Source organism: Rhizophagus irregularis, chromosome 7 (assembly GCF_026210795.1).
Source record: "Rhizophagus irregularis chromosome 7, complete sequence".
NCBI classification, from domain to species: Eukaryota; Fungi; Glomeromycota; class Glomeromycetes; order Glomerales; family Glomeraceae; genus Rhizophagus; species Rhizophagus irregularis.
In genome coordinates, this window is record NC_089435.1 from 312,594 (window position 1) to 332,291 (window position 19,698).

The 19,698-nt window shown below is 28.2% G+C and overlaps 4 protein-coding genes across 4 annotated transcripts; 3 read left to right on the forward strand and 1 right to left on the reverse strand.

Moving 5' to 3' along the window:
* Positions 1 to 5,326: 5,326 nt before the first annotated feature.
* Positions 5,327 to 6,424, forward strand: OCT59_026909 (uncharacterized protein; the record flags this gene model as incomplete). Its single annotated transcript, XM_025329161.1, has 1 exon — positions 5,327 to 6,424. The coding sequence occupies one exon, from the start codon at positions 5,327 to 5,329 to the stop codon at positions 6,422 to 6,424; it is 1,098 nt and encodes a 365-aa protein (XP_025177652.1).
* Positions 6,425 to 12,122: 5,698 nt separating this feature from the next.
* OCT59_026910 (uncharacterized protein) lies at positions 12,123 to 13,013 on the reverse strand. The gene is made up of 2 exons (XM_066136581.1): positions 12,479 to 13,013; positions 12,123 to 12,379 (listed from the first exon to the last, which is right to left on the reverse strand). Exon 1 carries the CDS (start codon positions 12,973 to 12,975, stop codon positions 12,508 to 12,510), a length of 468 nt encoding a protein of 155 aa, XP_065993056.1. The 5' UTR covers positions 12,976 to 13,013; the 3' UTR covers positions 12,123 to 12,379; positions 12,479 to 12,507.
* A 1,111-nt stretch (positions 13,014 to 14,124) lies between these two features.
* OCT59_026911 (uncharacterized protein) lies at positions 14,125 to 14,619 on the forward strand (the record flags this gene model as incomplete). The annotated part of the gene is made up of 1 exon (XM_025326132.1): positions 14,125 to 14,619. The coding sequence occupies one exon, from the start codon at positions 14,125 to 14,127 to the stop codon at positions 14,617 to 14,619; it is 495 nt and encodes a 164-aa protein (XP_025177649.1).
* A 4,357-nt stretch (positions 14,620 to 18,976) lies between these two features.
* Positions 18,977 to 19,243, forward strand: OCT59_026912 (uncharacterized protein; the record flags this gene model as incomplete). The annotated part of the gene is made up of 1 exon (XM_066136583.1): positions 18,977 to 19,243. One exon carries the CDS (start codon positions 18,977 to 18,979, stop codon positions 19,241 to 19,243), a length of 267 nt encoding a protein of 88 aa, XP_065993057.1.
* Positions 19,244 to 19,698: the final 455 nt, after the last annotated feature.

The window sequence follows — 19,698 nt, forward strand, 5'->3', positions numbered from 1 at the left end:
AAAAGATGAAACTTGTATTACTGCATGGTGATGAACATTAATAATGGAGGGAACCAATGATTAATATTATATAGTTATTGGGTAAGAAGTATTCAATATGAAGATTTATGACCGTCGATGTTAAATGATTGGCCGTTATTGTGCCACGTAGTGGCACAATGGCCAATCATATAATGTTGATGGTCAAAATGGTAATATTGAATACTTCTTACCTAATAATGATTTTATTGTGGCAGACCACCAAGATCATGTTTTAAAAGTTTATTTAAACTTTCTTTTAAATTTCAATTTTTACGCGTCTTTTTCTTTACGCGTTTAAAAGTTTATTTAAACTTTCTTTTAAATCCACTCATTTGTACACATTTTTTCTTTACGCGTTTTTTCTTTTACACATTCTTTTTTATATACACTTTTTAAATACCCTACTTTTTCTTTACACATTTTTTTCTTTCAACCTATTCTATTATTTATTTTAATAATGAAGGAAAAAACTAACAAAAATAAAATAAATAATGATAAAGTATGTTGTTATTATTACCAAAATATTGTTATATTAATTTGCTAATACAATATTTTCTATTCAAGTTTTATTTACCTACAGAAGACGAAATAAATTTTTTCAAAAAGAAGTCAAGAGTAGTAAATACAGATAAATCCACAGCAAATTGGGTTCACCAATTTGAAAACTTTCGTGAAAAAGCTGGATTTACTGGTAAAAGCATAGATATTACTGATAGAAAGGAATTAGAAAGTCAAATCTGTAGTTTCGTAACAGTTATGAAGACTAATTCTGGTGAAGAATACAAGGCTAGATCTATCCTCAGTGCTATACATGCATTAAACCGACATTTAAATGATTTATCATCACTATCTCCAATGGATTTTACTTCAAGAAAACAATTTCCAATATTATATGATGTATTAGATGGCAAAATGAAACATGTAGCAGAACAAGGAAAGGCCAATGTTCAAGGAGCTGATGGTCTTTCTGTTGAAGAATGTAAAAAAATACTGTATTCACCAGTATTAAACATTGACACACCCACTGGATTGTTAAAAAAAGTCTTTTTTTTAAATGCATTATTCTTAGCTCTTAGAGGTGGTGAGCACTATTCATTACAATATTCTCATTTTAAGTTTAGAGCTGATGGTCAGGGTTTTGATGTAAATATTCCTCGAAGTAAAACAAATCAAAGGGGTATTAATGGCTCATTAAATGATGAAAAATTAAGAATTCCATATCATCCAATGATAATGGAAACTTATAACAAATATTTTTCTAAAAGACCAGGTAATGCCGATAAAGAATTCTATTTAAGAGAATATGTGTCTGAAGATGGTGAGTTCAATGTACTTTATCATTTTATGCTATTTTTTTCAGTAATATGACATTTATTAGTTAACTTATTTATTTATTTATAGATTATATTATTTATAATCGTTGGTTTCAAAAGTTTCATGTTGGTGAAAAGCGATTAAAAAATTTTTTACATGAAATTGTAATAGAATGTGGTATTGATATTGGCAATCGAAAGATCAGCAACCATAGCGCCCGAAAAAGTTTAGTAGGAATATTGAAAGAACTTGGTACTAGTGACAATGAAGTTATGGCAATTACCCGGCATAAATCAAATTCAGGATTTACTAGCTATGAAAGAACTAAAGAAAAAATGCAGAATGTTAGTTTAAACAACTTAATGAACGTTCTTATAGATAATGATCAAATGGAAGGCTCGGGTGAGTTTTAATTTTAATTTTTAAATTGATTTTCAATATACTAATTATACAATATGGAATTTTAGATGTTTTAGAACCTTTGCCACATTTTTCAATGCCAGATAAGCAAGCATTAACACCAATTGAACTTAAATCAACTTTTACTAGTGCACGCGAAATTTTTAAAGGTAATTTATTAATAGTTTGTTTTATTTTATTTTATTTTATTGATTTCTATTAATAAAATTAGCTGAAATCAATCAAGAAAGCCGAATTCCATTTTCTAACAAATCCAACAAATTGACAATAAATGAAACTGAAACTTTACAGGATATTTTTAAAGGAAACGGATCAATTTTCAATAATTGTACATTTGTATTCAATAGATAATACTAATATAGTTTAAGTAACAGTTTTTCAAATTGCTGTACAGTATTAAGCTAAACTAATGTAAATGATATTTGGTAAATGACGTAATGCGTTAGCAATATTGAGCGGAAATTAAATAACATGATCCTATAGGGATGCCCAATAAAATGATGTAATTCCAAAAGTTAGTAATACATTAGAAGTTAATAACTCTAAAATAAGTACCCTTAAATTAGCAATAATCTTAGAGTTTAAACTTATATTTTGTATTTTGATGTATATTAAACCAAGCAATGTATTTTATTTAATAAAGTTCTTATTTTTATTTAACATCACTTGTCGGGAGAGAAGGTGGCAGCTTCTTTCGCATGATAACAGACTTAGCTTAAGATTTAAAACCATATAAGAATTACAAAAAGATGAGTTTATGCATCAAATTTTGAGATTTCTTTAACGTACTACAATAAAACTATCCTTGGTATAAATTTACTTCTTACTGTTGTTACTAAAAATTTTAATAAAATAACTTCAACCTTGTTGATTTTAAAGTTAGTCAAATTTAAAATTTGAAGCTTTACTCCGTTCCAATAAAATATTTTAAAAAATCTGGAATATTGAGAGGTTTCCAGACCTCAGTACTGTGTATTTACACACGTGATAGTATTGGCGGAGAAAACGCAAGAAAAATCTTCATTTTTTATTGTCCAATCCTATAAAAATTCAAAATTATATATTAATCAGTATAATTATTAAAAATTGTTATTAGTTTTATAATAGTAAAGACCCAAAGCCTCTTGAACAATCATTAATTAAACTATACAAATACAGTATTCTCAAATATATTAATAATTTTAGTACTAAGTTAAAAAGAATATTCAACCGCACGCTCTAAATTCTATTAAATGACGATAGTAGTGTTATCCAACTAATTTATTATAATTGTCAAATGGATATTTATATTATTGAATCTAATATTTTAGAATTACTGTAAAGCGAACATAACTAAATAGTTTGTTTAATCATATTCATTCTGTTTAGGGTAGCCAAGAGTCTTAATCAAAAATTATTTTAGATTTTTTTTTTTTAGCCGCAAAATTGTACCGACTTAATATTACGTATTGGGATGTCGAAACTTAAAGTTCGCGTGACCGCAATCGCAAATCTCTGGCCCGCATTATTAAAATCTGACCAGAATTATGGTTAAAATAAGTATTAACCTGTTTACCTATAATTGAGATGTCCTTAATTTTTATTTTGTATGAATTTCACAGTTATAAAAATGAAACAAATTAAAATAACTAAATAATATTTTTTTACTGTAAATTTAAGGGTAAGAAAATTTACATTTTTATATTGGAAATAAAAAAATGTTAAAAATTTTATTATATTCAGTAAGTCATTAACTAGTTAACCATTGTAATAAGTTGAAGAAAATTCAAATATATGTCATTCACTCAGTTATATATATATAATCATATCCCGTCAATGATCGTAGATAAAATATTCAAAAATCCGAAGTTTTAGAGGCATGAAAAAAAATAATTTTTTTTTTTGTTTATATAACGAGAGATAAACTAATTTTTATTTTATATATATAATAGTGATTATTAAAAACTGAAATCAGAATTACTATTTTTAGAATCAGAAAATTCTGACTGTTTATTTAAAGGAATTATGTTATGTTTCAGGATACCGAAAATTTATATATATCATAATTTTTTATGCAGTTTAATATAAATCCAAAAAAAAAAAATGTCTGACGAAATGACGTTTAGAATCTCCATATAAATAATTGAATTGTGTAACATGAAAACTCATAGAATGTCTACGCCCGGCAGGGTTGAGGAGGAACGGTCTTTCAGTCTTCGGTCCAGGATTTGAGGACCGGTACTGGACCGGTCCAGATCGGTCTGATTATAAAAAAATCATATTTTTTAATTATTTTTTTTTTTGGTAAAAGAGATGATTTACCCTATTTCTAAGTCTTCTAAAGTTTTTTTAACTAATACTTCCTTCCACTACTATTTTGCTTGTCCTTTCCCTTGGACAGTAATTGTTTTTCTGTTATCATACTCAAATCGAAACATCTTTCATTAACCGCTGCTTTACTGTACCCTGGGCCTGGGTTGAAATAAACTTTATAAGTCCTTAATTTTGGTCGGTTCTATATATGTACGAAAATTATAAACAATGTACTAGTATAATTTTTTTTTAGATTTAGTGAACGTACGTACTATGAGTAATACAAAAAGTTTTAATATAACAAAAAACTGTTGTACGTACTATAATTGTTAACAATATGCTACAATTGCTAATAATTATAAATTGTAATAATATCTAAATCTTGAAACTCGTTTTTTCGTTCTTTAAATTGTTCTTTAAATTATTGAGCTGAATTTTTTGCTTTTACTTCGCGTTTTTTAACGTCTATAGTAAACATGAAGATGTATTAATAGAATATTTTAATATGGAATATAACGTAATAAAAAAAAATTAATTCTTATTTTAATTTAACAAACGAAATAATAAAATTCTTATATTGCGTACTTCGTATATTTAAATGGTTTACAGAGGCCTAGAGGGTAATGATATTATTAATTTCAGAGCGCAGTATCATATTTGTATAAAATTTTTTAGTTTTAAATTGCTGCGGTCCGAAATGACCTTAACTATTGGACAATTGACAATAAATTTTATTGGGTAATTTTTAGTTATCCGCAAATTTCTGCAGCCTTGAATTTAATTTTGAAATTTATTTTAATTGGTGTTTAATTTTTATTGATCTAAAGTTTTAGTTAGGAACTTTATAGGTCATTTTAGAACTTTGATTTCACTTCTGAAATATTTTTGAATAATATAACTTAGTAAATACGCCCTTATATTTTGATAGTACATAGGTGATACGAATATATCATTCAAGGAAGGAATTTTGTGAAAAAAAACATTATTCCGAAATTTGTTTAGTACATTATATTATTAGTACAGAAAGATTTGCCGATCATGTATTAATATGGCCCATTTTATATTAAAATCGTTATCGTTTTTGATAACGTTAAGCAGTGAAACAAACATACTATTAAAATAGAAATAAATTCTTGATAATATTTTATCATCAAATGATGAGTAAAGATCACATGACACTTGTAGTCTTATTCAACATTATACTATATAAACCAAGCAATTATCCTCGTTTTTTTTTTAAAAAAAAATTCAATATTAAAATAATATTATAAAATTTAATATGGGAAACACGAATTTAAATAACCATATTATACGAGACTATTCAACTGGAAATAACTTCGTACCTTCAATTATTGACAATAATGAAAACTTTCAACACACTTCAATGATTTTAGACACCTCACATATTAATAATATTGATATGACTGCTCTTGCACCTCAAAATATTACGTTTGAATTTTATCTTCCTTTACCAAATGATACGCGTATTTATCATGTTACTTATACCGAATTAAATTCAGTAGGAATCGCGCAACTTTTGAATGATAGAATTAATTTATCCCACATTCTCAATCATCGGCTTCCATATCATTATAATATACAAAATTTAATTCGGCAAGAAATTGTTCAAAAATCTACCTCGCAGCAATCTTTCGATACTATGGATATTCAACGTAATTTTCAAGAATATTCGGATAATAATGTTTTCGATGTATCTTCAATTCTTCCTATTCAACAACCTGTTGATTATCAACAAGATGTCATCCCACAACAATCCTTCGATACTATGGATATTCAACGTAACTTCCAAGAATCTTCAGATAATAATGCTAACGACGTATCTTCAATCTCTCTTATTCCTGTTGATTATAAACAAGATACTATCTCGCAACAACCTTTCGATAATATAAAATTTGAATTTTATCTTCCTTTACCAAATGATGTATATACCTATCATGTTACTTATACCGAATTAAATTTAACAGAAATCGCACAACTCTTAAATAATAGAATTGATTTATCTCACATTCCCAATCATAGACTTCCATATCATTATAATGTACAACGTTTAATTAGGCAAGAAATTGTTCAACAATCTATTGGTTATCAACAAAACACCTCCCCACAACGATCTTTAGATACTATTGATGTTCAACCGATTTACCAAGAATATTTAGAGAATACTAGTGCTTGCGTTGTATCTTCAATTTCTCCTATTCTACAACCTGTTGATTATCAACAAGATGCCATCGCACAGCAAACTTTCGATACTATGGATATTCAGCCCACTATCCAAGAATATTCAGATAATAATGCTTACGATACATCTTCAGTTCCTCCAAACAGTCTTGGTGATACCTCAACCACATCAAATTAATTAAGGCTAAACTCAAATTATAATTTATAGTATTAAGCTAGTATGTCATTATATGCTTTGTTATATTTATATGTTACAATTTAACATTTGATGTTAATATAAATTCAATATTTATATGATTTACCGAATAAGTTTTTTTAAAGGGTGGGTTAGATAGATTTACATATTATATTATTATTATTATTATTATTTTATACCATTCCCATTTCCAATATTACCCGGTTATCTGGTGTTTTTTTTCGTCCAAAATACTACACAATTTTTGAAAATGACGATAATCTATTTTAAGAATAATTTATTGAGATTAAACGAACTTCTATTTATTAACTTAATGATTTAATTTTCGATTTCGATAATTGAGTTCTCCTTCAAGGGTATAGGGAATAATGTGCAAGATACAAACAATTCGTTTCATTTCGATGTTTAAATTTTGGTGGATATATAAACGTGGGTTCTTGTCATACTTCAGAATTATTACTATTTATTTATTTTTTCTTTTTTATAAACTTTAAATACTATGTTTAAGTTTCTTTAAAAAAAAAAAATAAAATGCTTTTCTTCGAATATTAAATTAACACATGATCTGGCGTTTAAATTTTCTAATAAAAATCCTCCTCTAACTATTTTAATATAAAAGTTGGTATAGTTTTATGTGAATACAAACGAAAAAAAAAATTCTTATTCTAAGATTTTATCACGTTACAGTCGTTACATTAAAATTTCCTTTTGTTTATCTTTCTGTTAATTTATTGTATACAAATAACGTAAAGGTAAAATCACGAATTCACGATTGATCAAAGAAATCAAATGAAATTTTATTAAGATTGAATGTAATAAATATCCTTTTGAATTACTTTAAACAAAAATTCTAATAATGGAATTTTTGCTCTTTACAAGTTTTGTTTGTTTCTGTGAATTGTAAAAATAACTATATTTGAATGCTTAGTTTGAGCAGAGCAGCATTTTAGCACCAAGCGAAGAAATAATATCAAGTAACCCAATTTTATTTATCAAAGAAAAAAAAAACATTTATATTAATTTATATAAGAAAACTATATATAAAATTCTATATGAGTATGTTTGACTTTCGAAGATATTCTGATTTTACAATAAATAAGCAATAATATTGGCACGGGAGAATGCTTAAGATGGAATATCTCTTACAAGAATAAAAAAATTTGTTAATTATAGAAAAATATCATAAGTCTATAAAAATAAAAAATGGTTACTTATAGTATCTTACGCAAATCGTCATTTAATATATGTCTTATATATATTTTTATGGCGTCAGAAAATTTTAAACAACTTTTTAATTAATATTTAGAAAAAATTGTTCGAGAAAATACTATAAATATAATTATTCCACTATCGTTATTAACCAAGTGCCCTAATAAATACCTAATCACGAAAATTTTACGTGAATTTATTAGTAAATAAAGCTTACTATTTAGTTTCCTCTTTTAAATAGTTCTTACTATAACGAAATAAAATCGAATGGCAGCTCCCCTGCTCCCCTGCTAATAAGTCAATTTCTTGTTATCAGTACACAATAATTATTAAATGATATTTAGATTACCCTCTATAAATTAATTTGAATTGTGTAACGAGAAATTATCGCTAGAATGATTCGATTGTATGAAGAATTTCGATCCCGGTTCGAAGCAACGGGTTGTTGCTAGTATTTAAAATAAAAAAAATCACATAAATCAAAAAATTATTGATCTACCTTTTCTGTGCAGAAACTAGCGAAATTTGTTTAACAAGAAAATGTGAACTTTTTTTTTGTCGTTATTGGGAATTTTAAAATTTTAAACGAAACATCAAAAATCATCTGATTTGGGATCTGTCATTAGGAGTTTTAGAACGCTATACAAAATCTTACATTTTTATAATAACGATAATTTTAAGTGAATTTTAATTTTATACACGAAACATTGAAAAACTTGCTTTGTAAATCATTTCAAGTGAGTTATGGGTTTTCCAACATTTGTTTGTTATTTTATCAACGCCTTGTATAAATACAAATTATAAAATCTCGTACTTAAATTTACATGTGTCATTTTCATCTAAGCTAATTGAATAATATATAAAATATATATACTCTAAATCTAAATACTGTATAGTATTGAAATTAAAACGATATTTATATGAAAATTTTTTCTATTTCTTATTTTTTCAATCGGTGATGTGTAGCATCGCTACAGACTGGTTTAGTTTTTGAGAGATATGAGACATCCCTTAATTAATTTTAATTCGTTTTCCTATTTTAAATTAAAAAAATAAATAAATAAAAATAAAAATATAATATAACATTTAATCAAATAATATATTTACTATTATTTTCACAAGAATTATTATTTAATTCTTCAATATTTCGCTTAGTTCCGATTACGTTGAGTTCACTACTGATAAAAATTTTATTTTATTTGAATTGTTGAATTTATATATTTAATTTAACAGATATTTTAACTTTAAATACATACCTTTTAATATCTATGTCAAATTCTAGATCATTTGAGGTGTAGTCTATAAAAAAAGAAATTTAATTTAACTATCCAAAGATGACTTTTATCAAAATAGTATACATACCATTTGATGAAAAATTGATAGATGAATATTTAGAAAATATAGATGAACATTTAGAAATGTAAGAATTTAATGATCTACTTGTATAAATAGCTTTTGGATGAGGCTTTTCACTAAACTTGGAACCAAGCTTCTTCGAAACTATTAAATCTTTCCTTTTTAATTCAGCTTGGGCAAATTGAATAATGTAATCGGAACTGCTAATAATTGAAACAGATCTATAATGATTATACCATAGACTACAAGTATCCCAAATTTCACTTATAGAAGGTCTTTTTTTTGGATCAGGATCCCAGCAACTTTTCATTAAATTAGCATAACATTCTGGTGTATCTTCTGTAATTTCAGGTCGTACACCATCAATAATATTAAAAATAAGAGTGTGATCATGTTCAACATTAGCAAAAGGCTTACAACATGTTGTAAGTTCCCACATAATCATACCCAAACTATAAATATCAGATTCTTTAGAAAATGCAGATCCTTTAAATATTTCTGGTGCAATATAAGGTATTACTCCATATATTTCATCATCCAATGAGATATCATTTACAGATCGTGATAATCCTAGATCTCCTATTTTATAAAGCGTAGAAATTCTATTTACAATATTTACCAATATATTTCCACTATGTAAATCTCGATGTATGAAATTTGAACCATGAACATTCATAAGTCTAAAATAAGATTATTAAATTAGTATTACAAATTAATCATTATCAATACATTTAAAAACTAAAATATAAATACCCTGTTGAAATATTATGTAAAATTGATATCTTTAGTTACCATTTAATTTCTGTAAATTCATTTTGTAAATATTTATGTAAATCTCCTTCCGATGCATATCGCATAACTAATGTATAATCATCCAATTTGGGATCTTTTGTAAAACCAAAAGTTTCATTAACATATGAACCTAATTTATAACAGCAATAATTCGACTCCAACTATAAATTTCGAGATTAAAATTTAAAATATTTTGCAAACATTAAATAAAAATACGAATTTTTAAGTATTTACCTCTTTTAAAAAATATTTTTTAGCATATTGAAGATTTTTAAATCTTTTTAAAATGACAATTGAATTATTATTATTTTTTAAATCATAAATCCAGGTTGCTTGATATATGATGCTAAATCCTCCTTCTGCTATTTTTTTTACATTTGTAAGTTGAGAATATGGTATATATTTTACCCATTTCTGATCATGTCTAAAAAAATTATTGTATATCTCGGATGGAATGAAATACTTATTAATATTTTTTAAATCGTTAGCGAATTTAGCTATTTTCAATTGATCATATCTTATATTAATAAGAAAATCATCTAAAACACTATCTCCACTGTTAATACTAATAATTTTTGTTCTATCAAAAATGATAGTTGATATTCTCTTGCATTTTTTGCATTGTGATTGATTTGTAATTCCAAAAATAATATTTGTTGTTAAACAATATCTACATCCAATAAAAAATATGAAACAATTTTCACAATACTTTTGACAGTTTGATGTAAATACTAATTTTTTATCACAATAACATCTACTTGTATTATCCCAAAATGGTAAATAAATAATTGAAATAAACTTTTCAGTAAAAGTTGATTCTATACATCCAGAAGAGATTAGATAACAACTCGAACACAATTTGAACTTTATTATAAACTTATGGTCTGTTTCTTGATATGATAATTTTCCACATAGTTTACAATATTTTTCATCTTCGAACACTTTATCATATAAATCATCTAAAGTATTATCAAACAGTTGATAATGACTAATTATCTGTTTAAAAAATAATATTATCAAGCAGCATTCTTGAATATTTGGTGGTACTTTTGTTCTAATTATTTCATGATAATCAGTACATTCCGAGTCCTTTGCGAATAAATATACGACCAAATGTATGTTAATAGCAGTTATATTATTTAAATAACATGATAAACATTTTTTGCAATATTTTTGACCATAAATAATCGTTCGTGTGTATTCTTCTCCACAATGAAAACAATTATTATCACGCTCATCAAAAGAAACAAAAAAAATCGGTACAGAACTAGATTTTAATTTTGGTGTTGGGTCAAAAGAATTTTCATCATTTAATTTTACAAGTTCCATTTTATAATATTACAGTATAAACAAGTATAGAAAATTCAACGTATTTATAGTTTTAAATTCTTATTTAATGAACCGTTTAATAGAATGTAGAATTTTCTGTTGGTGAATTCGCCCTAGTACTACGGAAAATTCGGTTTTTATTTAGAAGTACTTTATCGAAGGCAAACATGCATATAATGCATTTATGACGTTGATCTGCATGTCTAACCATATTTATTTCAATTGAAAAGAACAATAAGGACTAAAGTTTCTATTTTAATAATTTCATTATCCAAAAAAAAATATTTTCTTTTACGTTTTGTATGTTATCAACTGTAAATTTGATCGATATGGTCGATACATCTCTATTCACACTATTTTTAAATCAATCTAAACCATATAAATTTTGGTTTATTATTTAAAATGACCATTTATAATTAATTTATTTTATATTTATTTTTTTAACTCAACGATAAATCCTATATATATAAATAAATTTAGAAAAAGGAAAATTAAAAATAAATTTGAAAATGTAATAAAAATAAGAATCTATTCATTAATTATTGTAATCTTCCAAAATTGTATGTACTCGCAACAGGAATGAATACGTATAAAATTATTTTTTTTTAGCTAAAGAAAAGAAAGTTATTCTTTATAAAAAGATGGAAAAATCGAAAAGGTGAAAAGAAAAGTTTATAGCATATTAAAATTTTATAATTATGAATTTTAAGTTGAATATTAACAAGAAATTAACATCGAATCACCGCAGATGGAATAAGAGTTAGGAGAGTTGGATGGTTCTATACATGACAACTTGAAATCCGCATTACATCATTCAACGAAATATTTGATATCTTACTTATCACCAATTATATGTCATGAAAAATTATTTTGTTTGTCATAATCTATATCACTATATGACTATACCATATCCTTGAACAATTAGACTATGACGAACGTTCATTTATTCTTGTTAAAATTATTCTTATAATCAATTTCTTAAAAATTTTTTTTTAACCGTAAAACATGTAAAATTTATTAAAAAATTGTCTATTAGTACATAAAATAATAATCTTTTGGACTATCTCTAATATAATTAATTTCCACGCCATCCGTCATGCCTTGCGGCACCCCATATGTGAACTGTCGGGTATCAATTTCTTAGATTAAAATAAAGATTGAAAAAAAAGGTAGTAAATATTTTATTAATAATAACAACAACAATAATAAAATAATAATTATTATTATAATATTTTATCCATCAAACCTACTCTTTAAAAGATAAAAGATTTTGGATCGAAAAATTAGATGAAGCGTAGATGTTAGATTACTATTATATTAGGGTATATTGTGTAATATCATTCAGCTTACCACATCTTACTTTGATTGTTTGGTGTAATTTATCCTGAAGTATCTTCAGGGATAGCACCGTTTGGAGAAATCGAGTTTGTATCGTAAGCATTATTATCTGAATATTCTTGGAACGTAGGTTGAATATTCATATTATTGAAAGATTGTTGTTGAATGGTATTTTGTTGATAGTTAACAGGTTTAGGAATGTGAGATGAATTGATATTATTATTCAGGAATTGTGCGATTTCTGTTGAATTTAATTCGGTATAGGTAACATGATAGATACGTGTATCATTTGGTAAAGGAAGATAAAATTCAAATGTATTATTCTGAGGTGTAGAAATAGTATTATTATTATTATATAAATTATCTTGATTCATATTAGTTATTCCTACGTTTGAAGCATGCTGGAAGGTTTCATTATTATCAGTAATTTGTGAAGTTACGGAGTTATTTCCAGTTTGATCCGTTGGTAAATTAGGAAAATCTTGTGTAACATGGTTACCTGAATTCATAGTTTTTTCTAGATGGATTTTTTTTAAAGTAAATTTGTAAAAAATTTTTTTTTAAAAAAAAAAACCTTACTTTTATAGGTATTAGAGAAGTACAATGGTACGACGTCAACAAATTTTACAACAATCGTAATAAATCGCTGTGCGACGAAAATATTATTTTTCATTTACGGTAAATCCCGAACCCTTCTTGGCACTATTTTTAAATGATCGTCATTTTTTAAATATTAAATTTGGATGTTTATGAAAGACGACTACAAAGAGAACAAATAGGATATAAAATAATGGTGTAACGATCAAAATTAAATATACAAACTATTCTAGACTACATTTAACCGGAGATTAACTATAATATAAAACTAAAATGGAGATTCCTTTCCATCAAAAAGATTTTGTAAATGATCATATGTTCATCAACCTATACCCTTCAAATATATAATATTTTAAATTTTTAATTAAAAAAGGGTGTAAAATTTTTTTTATTGCCTTTACGTTATAGAAACTTTATAATTTTCTTTATTATGTATAAGTAAATAATTTGGAGCACGGTATTCATTTTAATAATAGAGAAGTAATGTTCTCGATTGATTCTTTAAATATGAGACAAAAAGCAGGGACTACAAGCACACGTTATCTCGATTAGATTCTTTGCAAAATTTCGTTTGTTTTGATGATCGGCAAAGATGGTCATGTGCAAAATTATTGTTGTATCAGTTATTTTTATCATCAAAACTCACAAGATAAATGTATTTAACCTTATATGTAACATTGTTATTGGTCATGTTGTCAGAGAATACCATGTGGTCTTCGGTCGTATAATAATATTCTTAATATGTGCATGTTATCTTAACCATTTATGTAAAGTATATAATATCCTTTTATGTAAACGCTATATTAACTATATGGGTGGTTAATCTTTGTTTAATGGTATCAATTTCTTTTTTAGGATCATAATTCTAACATTGTCCCATGATATCGTTTGTTTGTGTTACATAATGTTACATAAATTACTAATTAACTTAATAGGAAACGACGCATTCAAACTGAATAAATACATAAATATCTGGTAATTCTTCTTTCTTTTTTTAAAAAAAATTTCATCAATATATAAACTAACAACCTGATACTATACAAGATTATTCTAATTTACTAATGGATCAAACTGAAAATAACTTCATCAATAATACTAATACAACAACTCCTGCACCTCAAAATATTACACTTGAATTTTATTTTACTTCACCAGATGGTACGCGTATTTATCATGTTACGTATACCGAATTAAATTTAACGGAAACCGCGCGACACTTAAATAGTAGAATTGATTTATCCCGCATTCCTGATCATCAGCTTACTTATCATTATAATGTACAACATTCAATTCGCCAACAGATTGTTCAACGATCTGTTATCCCACAATCTTTCGATACTATGGTTATTCAACCAATTTCCCAAGAATATCCAAATGATAATGCTTACGATGTATCTTCAATTTCTCCTATTCAACAACCTGTTGATTATCAACAAGATACTCCCCCACAACAATCTTTCGAAACTATAATTGTTCAACCTACTTTCCAAGAATATTTAGATGACAATACTTACGATGCAACTTCAATTCCTCCAAATAGTCTTGAAAATACTTGAGGATATAATGGAGTTCAATTACGTCATAAACATCAAATCATAACTTTAGATAAAACTATGGTATTAATTAAGCTAGATATTATATAAGAAATATAATTATATTAATTTAAATTCAATTTTTATGTTACATATGTTACATTTAATAAATCTTTTTGTTTTTTAAAAAAGTAGTTTGATGGGTGTATCTTTTAAATTATTGTATTGTTATTTTTTTTATGTCCTTTTCAAATTCTATTTTTATTGGCATTTTTAAAAATACAGTAGTATTCTTCAAATATATAATGCCACAACATTTTAAAAACGGCGTAATCTATTTTAAGAATAAATTTATTATTTAACGGACATCTATTATTATAGGGAATATAATTTCCGCCACCATGTGATGTAATCATGTGATGCGAAGCGTATACCGACTATACCGTGGTGTTTAAATATTAATTTATTAACCACATACAGTATATTTTTAACGAAGGAATCAATAAAATAAACTTTTTTCTCTCTTTTTGTAGAAAACAATAATGTTTACAGTATTCTTTTGGTGAGATACTGTCCTAAATTATTTGCATGAACGTAAGATAACATAAGTCATCGTTAATTTTAATTCAAAAATTTAAGGCTAAAGTTACATTGTTAAGGATAATTTTCGTTTAACCAAATTTATTTTCAAACAAAATTAAATACAGAATTAAAAAGGAAGAAAGAGAGAACAGCTGAAGCAAAAATATTTTAATTCAGGGCCTCGGATTTAAAATTGAGTGAAATCAAAAATCACTTGATTTATTGAATGATATAAACAGGGTATGTGAGAAACGAGAATAATTATAATATTTAATTGTTCAATTAGCTCAGTAACCAACGTCCAACGCTTGCTTTTTAGTATATGATAGTAGTAATGCTTTTAACGCAGTTCCTTTCAACGAAACTATGATACGTAATTATTATTTTGAGTGTTATTGCATAATTCTTATATACTTAGTAAGTGTAGGATTATCTATTTTTCCTATGTTTAACGGTGTGTACTTTTATACCATACGAGAAATTAATATCCTTCATCGTTTCAAAGAAATTAAAAAATTATATATGGGCGAATCATTGAAAGAAAGAAAATTATTTCAAATTGACATACGAAATGCGCGTCAATGTCATAACATGAAAATTTACTCGCAAAATTTTACCCAGGAAATAAACATTATTAATCACATAAACTCATGCATAACCTCTAGGAGAATTATGCGTGGGAATGTCGAATTTGGGATTCGTTATCAGGGGTTATTTCTCAATGATTGTTGTGTTCAAGGTTATATCAACTAAATAAGAAATAATAGGTAACTTTGTATGACATTAGCCATACTTTTATTTCATGACGTAAAACAGATACAGCGTCAACAATTATTATACATTATTAATAATAAAGGCATGGTGGACGAAATGCAACCCCACAATATCTTAGTCTTCTTACAAGAATTGCATTAAGGCAAGAGTCAGAAAGATTAGATGCAGGAAATAATTATGCTATAGGTAAAACGGACTCGGAAGGCTCTGACCCTAGTTCCGATTAGGGATCGGAATCGATTCTACCAAAATCGAATTAATCGAAAATCGAATCGTCTGAATAGAATCGATTAATCGAATCTAAAAATTGAATTTCAATAAATCAATTATTTTGATATTATAGTGCAGCGAAATAATCTTTTTATTTCTATATAAACTGTACTTTGATAAAAAAAATCCCATCAAATTACTAAAAACGTTGATAAAATTAAAGATTCTGCACTTGAACATTCTGGCCGAAACTATAATGCAGGCCAGAATTATGAATTAATGCGACCAATAAAAATTTCCCCGGTTTTATTTAAAACAATATATTATTTAATTAGAATAGAATTGGAATATTACAATTTATTATAATAATAATTTATAATATTGTCGTACTGTTGGCCTAAAACCGAATTTAATTTTAATTGTCGATCATTTAAATCCAACTTAATACAGAATTTCATGACGATCTACATCTGAACCAGGTTCGGATGATATTGCAAATAGTAGAAAATCACATTGCAATATTATATTAATTCGATTAGATTCGATCAATCGAAGTCAAAAATCGAATCCCCGAATCGAAACTTTGATACGATTAATCGAATCTTTAATCGATTCTCGAGATTCAATTTTCGATTGAATCGATTCCAATCCCTAGTTCCGATGAAGATTCGGAGGCAGAGACCGTAAAAAATGAAATAACTGATAATCAAAATGTACAGCTACTGATTTCGATGATGGGTTAGGTGAGAATTCATTTTTTCGATCAAGATATAATTCATTATCTGTTAGAGTCATAGAGAATCAAAAGCAGTCATCCCGCGACTGGCAAATGCGGTGAACGGAAAAAGTTTAATTTTATTTTTTTACATATAAACATGTACGTAAAAACTGTCAAAGCTAAAGTTGGCAATAATAAAGTCTATTGTGTCCTAGAACCTGGACTCGAAGACCATCCATGTGTTCTGATAAAATGCTCAAGAGTATTGGTAGGAAAATTTCTAGACAAATAAGCGCTAAAGACAGAAATAGTGGGAGATGGTCGGCCATCCTCTTGGGTGGGCTGTAGTTCCGCTCACTTTTACTACAAATATAAAGTTCGAATCCTGACCTAATAATAAGACTAAGCCTATCACAATTCTAACCAAAGTATTGATTGCAAAGCATGACTCCATGTTCCTGATTATATCTTACTTGGCAATGATTGGTTTTATGGTCGAAACAATGATGGGTACCAGGTGTATTTAGCAGAAATTGTAACAGATGCGGAAGATGTCTGGTTAAGAACAACGCTATGTATATAAAGAACTCGTCAGGAGAGTGGGAGCTGTGGCGCTTGTTAAAAACTAGACTCGCCTCCCGTGGAGCACCCTTAAAGGGGCACTATTCTGGAGATTCTGAAACTGAATCTTCCGATTCATCTGATTCGTCCAATGAATACTCTATACTCTGATGGGGTAGTAAGTGTCCCTAGTCCGGAGCAGAGATCAGCAGGCCGGGTAGTTACAGCAGATGATCATTAGCTCTAATGGTCATGTGAGTTGGCTGTGTTTGTGCGACAGAATACTTTCGAAAGAAATAAAATACGCTAACCGCCACCTCTTTCTTTTCCCTGAACAAACGCGCGAGGAATGTGAAAAAAGCTATGTCACAACACAAGACCAACCCAATAAGTCAATATTGACGGTAAAACCATATACTATGAAGGGCTGAGGACTTTGCAATTCCGAGATCGTCAGGCGCAAAGCTACTTTGAGTCTTGCGAGGAAGATCATATGAAAAGGTTTGAAAAATCCGTTTGCAAGTGCTTTCAAGAGTTTCTTGGCACCACACGATAATGTTAGTCATATTCCTGCTGGCTTTTTATTATTTGGCGGCTCTTGATACGAGATATAAGCGTCAAGGACTGGCCTTAAGTAGAAGTTCACTCAACCTTCTCGCGAAAATTAAGGTGCGTATATGTCGGAAGTTATGCTTTCATGTGAACGAAGCGCGAGTAATTTCTCACCCTAAGTTGTGTCTTCGGGTTTCAGGAAAGCAAGATGAGTATTACTCTCAACTGTCTTATTATCCCCATAGGGGGGGGTTTTTTAGCTTCCACGCAATGAAGTAATTCAAGCGATTCCAATTTACACAAGTCAAGACGTTAGCGCGCTCGAAACTGCAATTCAAGAACAAATTGTGGGAACCATTTAATAATTATCCCCATAGGGGGGGTTTTTTTAGCTTCCACGCAATGAAGTAATTCAAGCGATACAAGTCAAGACGTTAGCGCGCTCGAAACTGCAATTCAAGAACAATTGTGGGAACCATTTAATAATAAGTCTCTAGACATTCAACAAGTTCATCCCGGAAGCGTTCCTGAAAAGTCTATGAACTCGCAGGCTCAAATTTCCATTTTTTTTCCTAAACAGCCTCTACCAGGCTTCATCCATGTCACCGTTTACCCCCTGTCATAATAATTTTTAATATTATGTTGCGAGCGAGCGAAGTAGTAGTAATTCGAATTTTATGTATTATTGCCGCTTCTGGTACTTTTTATTCTATTACAGAAAAATAAAACATTGTTATTTTACCCGTACGAAGCTTGTTTTGTTCTATTGGTAAATGTCACGTGTAATGAGCTACGCTGAAAATCACCCGGCTGTTTGTGCGACATAAAACCTATATTAACGCCTGCTTTTCAGAAATATATCTCACATCGGTATACTCCGAACGTAACACATTTTCACCCGAACCAAACAACCAATGTCTGAAACTAATACACTTCTACCGCCACTACTACTGGAAATGACTCGCTCATGTTTGCGGACAAAGGATGAAGAAAGCCGGAATGAAACCAGCAAGTTCTTCTAGTTCTTACTCCGACTCCAATTCAGACTCTAACTCCGATTACGACGAATCTATGGAGCGGATCCATGATGAACTCACACGCAAAGAAGTAGAAGCATTCGAGGCGGCAAAGTCCAAATGGGCCGATATTAAGATATTCGACGACGAATCTGATGAGGAAGAAAGTAAGAATGAAACGCCTCAAATCACGAATGAAGAAATCTTTGCAGCTTTAGGGATTTTCGAAGAATGAACAATCCGACCGAAGTGGACCTATAGACCATCCGAACCATGCTATTCTGCGCGAAGAAATGTCTCAATCAGAAGGTATCTCGGTACAATCATAATCCGGGCGCAGCACTCATGTGGCGCAGCATGACATCGGAAAAATTCTTACCGAAACTGTTTATCCGCTGGGAATGTGTAAGTTTATCAACATGATTTGCAAGGAGGATTGACGCATTGGCAAAATGCTGTACGTAATTGCTAATGAAGATCCAGTTGATCGTTTGTTCCTGTAGTGCTATATTAACGGCCTTTTTTTTCACTTACTCCCAAAGCCCGGATGTCTCTGTCCAACATTCAAAACCTCGCGTACAGCATCCTGAAGAAACTAGGAGATGGAGAAATGTCCGCAATGTGGTAAAGAGATCCTTTCACCTTCATTCGAAGCATTTACTGTGTTATCTTGTGGGCATGTGTTTCATA

What these genes read in the sequence shown, in the direction of transcription:
- OCT59_026910 (XM_066136581.1), bottom strand. Translation starts at nt 12,975, where the DNA reads ATGAATTCAGGTAACCATGTTACACAAGATTTTCCTAATTTACCAACG.